Source organism: Physella acuta, unplaced genomic scaffold (assembly GCF_028476545.2).
Source record: "Physella acuta isolate Inbredline_101_S28 unplaced genomic scaffold, ASM2847654v3 ptg001521l, whole genome shotgun sequence".
In the NCBI taxonomy this organism is placed as follows: domain Eukaryota; kingdom Metazoa; phylum Mollusca; class Gastropoda; family Physidae; genus Physella; species Physella acuta.
The window spans coordinates 37557-45017 of record NW_026733036.1 but is presented as its reverse complement, the minus strand read 5'-3'; the positions used below and the strand labels follow the sequence as shown (position 1 = coordinate 45017).

Below are 7461 nucleotides of genomic sequence, written 5' to 3'. Positions count from 1 at the left end.
TAAATACATTATGTGGGTGGTTGTTGTTTTTTTTACAGGTGACTTGTGACAAGTGAATGGATGACTTTACCGTCCACATCAAACCCTCACTGGTCGACTGAGATTGAGTGTTAATTAATTAGTTTCAGCCTGAATTAATTAGCCCGATCCAATCGTGCGGTTCAGTTTTAATTTAGCTCCCTAGCCCGTTCCTCAATCGGTTTTGTTGGGAAGGGTGGGGGTGGGGGTGGGGGTGTAGTAGATTTGCATTCGTTGAGGGAACGTGAGGGGGACTGGGGGGGGGGAGGTAAGGTGCAATTCCATCAGCTGCAGACGGTATGTGACTGTCTGTGCATTATGGGGATGGGAAGGGGAGATACAGGTTTAAAGAAACAGATTGTATATATATATATATATATATATATTGTTACGACCACTTGGTGTTTAACCTGGGCTGACCCGTATGTTGGGGTAGCGATCTCACGCTCATCCATCAACCTGGCGGTGGTCAGAGGCTGACCAGTGCTGGCCGTGAGAACCTTTGGGCCGTGACGGCCACACCGGATTGGGTACCACGCTGTGGGCAATGCATACCTGGTGTCTTGGGGGACTCGGCTATTAACGTGGCCAACAGCCCATAAATTACCTGGTGACACCACGGGCTGACCGTTGATGCTTGATCTAGGCTAGTGACGGTCCGTGTTTTACGGCTGGGAAAACCTGCCAGATCGCACAGGGCCGAGATGGACGGTCATGTCCTGACCTGACCTGACCTGGGGGTCAGGCTCGATTAACAAGGTTCCCACACTAGCGAGGGACGACTTGAGTACTTTAGGAGGGTAGACCGGAGACTAGTGGGACACTCTCGACACAGACACTCTGGACACACACTCGGAGACGGACGGACGTCTCGGATAGCTAGGTTTAGAGGAGACATGGGTCGTCTCTGTGAGCTAGTGGAAAGCCACGACATGTACTAGACCTAGGCTAGGCTTGACAGTTAGGGACAAGTAGGGCAGTCGACTTAAGGACTTTAGTTGTTGTAGTTACGTGTGTATATTTCTGATAGTTGTACTTCGGTGGCGGGTTAATGTTAGATGTTGTACTTTGTGGCGAATAAATAGAGATTACTGAAGTTGGCTTTTATTTATTTTTATTTTTTCTTCTTCTTGTTTACGATCCCCTGACTAGTTCGAAAGGATTAGAGAAGGGGGTACGTAACAATTGGCGGCTAGAGTCCGGGATAGGACAGACAACGAGTTGAATAGTTTCTTTTGATGCCATGTTCAGTTGGGGGCTCACGAGCTAGTGTTTGATTTTAAGTTTTATGAGTAGTGAGAGTAAAGTTGTTCACGGAATCAGGAGAGTTTTCCAAACATTGAGTAAGTAGCGAGCTTATCACCTTTGTATTGACACTGAGTTTATTTTTCTTGATTTTTATGTTGGTCCAGTAGAGCTGGAATTTTATTTTGTTGATTCAGTATAGCTGGAGGGATTAATGCCCAGTATACTTGAATGTTTTTTGTTTGGTCCAGTGGAACTGGAGTGTTCGGGTTTATTCAGTACAGCTGGAGGGTCATTCCCAGGTACGTGAATAAATTCGTAATTTTTATTTGGTTTGCTCAGTATAGCTGGAGGGTCAATTCCCAGTATACGTGAGTGAATCGTTTGTGATCCAGTGTAGCTGGATATCTTAGTTTGGTTGGCCCAGTATAGCTGGTGTCTACCTGTTTCAAGTGTCAAAGGTGATAGCCCTACTTTTAATGTTTAAGTTAAAGTGTTTGTTGTAAGCCACATTTTAGTAATTAACCGCCACCATTTAGCTGGATAAGTTCCGTAAGTGTGAATCATGGACGTAATGAGTTTTATGGAGTGTCCAACTCTAGAAGTTTTAGACAGGTTTTGTCGCGTAGAGTTGTTGCGTCTAGTTGAGGAGCTAGGACTAGAGGTTGATGTCTCGGATAGAGATAGAGTTCTACGAGATCATATTTGTGTTGAGTTAGTAAATACAGGTAGATTAGAGGAGGAGTGTCTAGACTCGATAGAATATTATGAGATAGGACGAATTAGGGTTGAAGAAATTGAGAGAGAGTTTCAAGTTAAGATGTTAGAGATCGCGAGAGAAAAAGAGGATAAGTTGTTAGAGATCAGGAGGGATATATTCACGTCAGAATCTTGGAAGGAAATTGACATTAAAAGTTTAGAGAAACTGTTCGGACATGAAGTGAAACTATTAGAGATCAGGAGGGAACGGGATTTACTTAGGCTATGGGAGGAGGCGCATCTTAGTGGATTGTTTGACTTTCCAGAATCTGTCTCTGTTTTCTCTCAGGCCAGTGTAGTAGTTTCCGAGGATCGGTATAGAAATGAAGATAGTTCGTTGTCTGATAGAGTTGGTAGCGAGTTTTGTCAGTCTCAGACTAAGGCTGCCACTAGCTTTGGCTCAGTCCCTGAAGTCGACTCTAACCTAGCACAACCAGCACAAACGTCAAAACGTGCTGATAGCTTACGAGTTGAAAGTTTTCTGCCGACAAGTACTGAAGGCAGTCAGCAAGTTATTGGTTTAGATAAAATCACGGCGACCACTCTAATGTTGACCAGTCATGAAAAGGGGCTGTCAATATCTGACCCAGTGGATACAACCACCGATGATATAACGGCAACCACTCTGATGTTGACCAGTCATGAAAAGGGGCAGTCAATATCAGAACCAGTGGTTACAACCACCGCTGAAATCACGGTAACCACCGAGAGAGTGAATACCCATGAGAACAGGCTGTCCTCGTCTGAACCTGAACCAGTAACTGCATCTGATCAAGACCTTACTACTTGTCATCTTGATGGCGTCATGACCTTATCTGGAGGTCATGTGAATGGTGACCTACACCTTCAGTTAGACGAGTCAACGAATCTTCTGCCAGCCTCGGTAACAGACGAAATTGTTACCCATTGTCTTGGAGGTGAGCCTAACACGGGCTGTCCTCCCATTATCACAGCAGTGTTTAATTTCTCCCCGACCAAGTCCAGCAACCCAGAGGCCATGACCTCACCTGGAGGTCACGTGGATGGTGTTCTACATCCAGAGATAGACGAGTCAACGAATCTTTTGCCAGCATCAGTAACGAACAAAATCGTTACCCTTTGTCTTGGAGGTGAGCCTAACACGGGCTGTCCTCCCATGATCCCAGCAGTATTTGATTTCTCCCCGACCAAGTCCAGCAACCTGGAGGCCATGACCTCACCTGGAGGTCACGTGGATGGTGTTCTACATCCAGAGATCGAAGAGTCGGTGAATCTTTTGTCAGCGGTGACGAGCAAAGTCGTTACCTTTTGTTTAGGAAATGAGCCTAACTCAGGCTTCCCTCCCCTTATCTCGGAGGTGATTTATTGTTCTCTGACCGACCCGGTCAAGACCAGCAACCTGGAGGCCATGACCTCACCTGGAGGTCACGCGGATGGTGTTCTACATCCCGAGTTTGAGGAGACGACGAATCTTTTGTCAACGTCGGTGACAAGCGTAGTTGTTACCTCTTGTTTAGGAGTTGAGCCTAACTCAGGCTTCCCTCCCCTTATCACGGAGGTGATTTATTGTTCTCTGACCGACCCGGTCAAAACCAACAACCCGGAGACGGTGACCTCAGCGGGTCACGCTACTTCTCTCAACCGAGGGTGCGTACAAGCGAGCGCACACCCCATTGCTTTCACGGAGACGGGGCGTGTACTCGTTCCCTCTTTGTGTGACACGGTGTTCAGGATTAACATCGTGTCAAAACATGGCTACATTAGTGCAAGCAGTCCTGTGAAACCACGCCTTATGTGCGAGTCGATATTGGTGTGGACGGACAATAACTCTGTTACTAAATTTGTGCTGCGCCGTTATAAAGTTCGGCTAAAGTTTTTTATGTTTACGGACTCATGATGACCCGAAAGACGGAAAACTAATTTGTGTTTCAAACCTATTAGAACTGTTTCCAAGATAGACTGTTTCATGTTTTCCCAGGATGCAAGTGTTCTAATCAAAATGAACTGTTTTCAGGCTTAAAGAATGTACCTTTTACATGTCTTGTAAAAAAAAAAAAAAATGTGTTATTGATGTTTTACATGATGATGAATTCGTGACAGTTTTTAATTGTATTGACAGGTTTTGTTGACTGATGACGTAACTATCAGTAAAACGAAGACTGTTGGTTTTCAATCTTAGCATTATTTGCGACAGTGACACATGTGTTGCAGATTTGCTGTTTTATTTACTTTGATGTCTATGTTTGATGACATTGTGTTTGGGGTATTTAGTCAAACTTGTTATTGTGACTAAATCATCCACGTTTCTTATCTTTTTAGTAATGATTATGTTAAATGGATTTAGTCCCATTTAGGTTTATTCTGGGACTTTTGAGGAATTGTGAGATTGGTATGGTTGTCTAGTAAGAGAGGTTCAATTAATTCACCATGTGGTGGCGAATTAATTTCTTGAAGGGTGGGGGTGTTACGACCACTTGGTGTTTAACCTGGGCTGACCCGTATGTTGGGGTAGCGATCTCACGCTCATCCATCAACCTGGCGGTGGTCAGAGGCTGACCAGTGCTGGCCGTGAGAACCTTTGGGCCGTGACGGCCACACCGGATTGGGTACCACGCTGTGGGCAATGCATACCTGGTGTCTTGGGGGACTCGGCTATTAACGTGGCCAACAGCCCATAAATTACCTGGTGACACCACGGGCTGACCGTTGATGCTTGATCTAGGCTAGTGACGGTCCGTGTTTTACGGCTGGGAAAACCTGCCAGATCGCACAGGGCCGAGATGGACGGTCATGTCCTGACCTGACCTGACCTGGGGGTCAGGCTCGATTAACAAGGTTCCCACACTAGCGAGGGACGACTTGAGTACTTTAGGAGGGTAGACCGGAGACTAGTGGGACACTCTCGACACAGACACTCTGGACACACACTCGGAGACGGACGGACGTCTCGGATAGCTAGGTTTAGAGGAGACATGGGTCGTCTCTGTGAGCTAGTGGAAAGCCACGACATGTACTAGACCTAGGCTAGGCTTGACAGTTAGGGACAAGTAGGGCAGTCGACTTAAGGACTTTAGTTGTTGTAGTTACGTGTGTATATTTCTGATAGTTGTACTTCGGTGGCGGGTTAATGTTAGATGTTGTACTTTGTGGCGAATAAATAGAGATTACTGAAGTTGGCTTTTATTTATTTTTATTTTTTCTTCTTCTTGTTTACGATCCCCTGACTAGTTCGAAAGGATTAGAGAAGGGGGTACGTAACAATATATATATATATATATATATATATATATATATATATATATATATATATATATATATATATATATATAATTGTCTATGTATGTATATGAGTTGAACATTTCTTAGAATCTTTGTCAGCTGATCTTGCACTTGAGTACACGACTGTGTGTGTAAATATTTAACTCGCGTGTAAATTATTTACACGCGTCTTGTCACGTGTTGCATGCTGCATGTGTCAACGTTACGTCACGGACGTCATCATTGATTTACTGGTTGCCTGGCCCGTATGAACCAGGTGAGGCTACGGTCACAGGGACTTTGGTCACGTGGGTTGTTAGACAGTTAGATAACAGTTCTAGAGATATTTTCGTCCATTCTATCGATTGGTTGTAGGTATATATGTCTGTCTTGCGGGTTAGATCGCAGTAAAGTTTTATTAAATTACCCTAATGCTAATTTTAAAGAAGTCAGTTTACTAAATGTAAACCTCATTAGGATGGTGTGGTTGGACGGTAGAGCGAATGATTGCTAACCCGAAAGTCTCGAGTTCGGATCCCGGGCTTGAGTCAGTAGGAAGTCCCTGTGTCCACCCATTTTTGGTGACCATTTATTTGCTTCAAGGAAAGACATGGTGGCTGGGCATAAAACTGATCACACTAGTCGCTTAAATACGGAGATCACAAATAGACGTGACCCATGTTTATCTACATTCTAGATACTGGGGAACTCTACTCATTATAAAGGTGACAAGATCACGTAGCCCTAAACCAACCAAAAATACCAGAAACATCAAAATATTTTGTGGCCAAATTGTTTTAAAATGACAACAGTGCGTGAAAATAGTCGTATAAATAAAATAAATGGAATGTCACAATAAGACAAATATGTCGAGAAATTCAGGATTACATAATTTACATTTAATGTACCAAACATGGTCAGACTTTTATTAGATTTTGACGTGACCTCGCTTATGTAAAAATCTTTACCAAATCGAGCCAAACTTGGGTCTCTTTAAATGTAAACACCAATATTAAAAAAAATCTGCCCAGTCGTCACCCCCCCCCCCCCCCTTTCCCCTCCTTCTAGTTTCCATCGCTCGACATTTCTAAAAATAAGAAGAAAATTTGGCTTGCGCGTGGCAAATAAATTCGTGACAACTTGTCAACGAGCCAGTGTGTGTGAGTATTTGTGTTAGAACTTCGTCGTTTCTCCGCAGTCCCCCCCCCCCCCGCCCCACTTTTCTATTATTTTTGTTCACGAGTTTTCCAAATTTAGACTTCAATTCAATACTTCCAAAATTGTGATGTTCGGCGTGGTTCGAAATATTTTTTTTTTTAATATTTTTTTTTTTAAATTTGAATTTGTATAGTTAAAAGAAAAAGATGGAATAAAATGCACTCGTTTGTGAAAGATGCACTCGCAGTCCCGCCCGTGAGCGGGTTTAGCAGGCGACTGTAGTGGGGCAAGCGCTCACGACGGAAAGACCCTGTTGCCGGTGGGATGCGAGAGCGGTGCGCGGACCGCCGAGACGTACTCGGCGAGCGGTAGCAGGAACTCCTCGCTGGCAATTGTACGCAGGATCAGTCAGGGTGTTGGGCGAACGTCTGTGTAGGCCCGGGAAGTTTTTATTCTAGGCGAGTCTCGGAGTAACTGGCACTACAGTGGATTTTTTATTTTCTCTTTGGTTTTGATTCTGTGGATTGTGGATATCTAATTTTCTCTATCAAAGGTATTTTCTGACGTTGGCGTGTTGTTCTTTTGACGTGATAACCCGGATTAGATTAGTTTTGTGCAGGAATAATATTGACATCGGCTGGATGGAAATTTGAGATCGCGTGGAGTTTTTTGTGTTTATAGATATATAGTTAGAAATATATTAGATGTAGTCTAGATCTATATTAGAATATTAAATATAATAATAATATATACGTTCACTTACAATGTAGATAAAAAAAATACATTTAATCATAAACTACGAACTATGTTTTTTATATCGGCCATTATGATTTTAGTCAAAACTGTAGCATGTATTATTTACTTATTGTGTTAGTGTAGTTTATACCTCCAAAAAATAAAAACGAATAGTTTTATAAAATTATTTTAGTGGTAATGGTATTTACTTAATTTAATCGTAATGACCAAAATGCGAAATATCCTATGTCAAATTTTGACTTTTATTTTCGTGTGAGTTAGAAACAGTCGTATCGAAGATAAACTTTT

At 43.1% G+C, this 7461-nt stretch overlaps 1 protein-coding gene across 1 annotated transcript; it reads left to right on the top strand.

Annotated features, from left to right (window-relative positions):
* The first annotated feature begins 429 nt into the window (after positions 1-429).
* LOC131928577 (uncharacterized) lies at positions 430-5226 on the top strand. The gene is made up of 2 exons (XM_059284647.1): positions 430-3227; positions 3426-5226. The coding sequence occupies exons 1-2, from the start codon at positions 1829-1831 to the stop codon at positions 3896-3898; spliced, it is 1872 nt and encodes a 623-aa protein (XP_059140630.1). The 5' UTR covers positions 430-1828; the 3' UTR covers positions 3899-5226.
* Positions 5227-7461: the final 2235 nt, after the last annotated feature.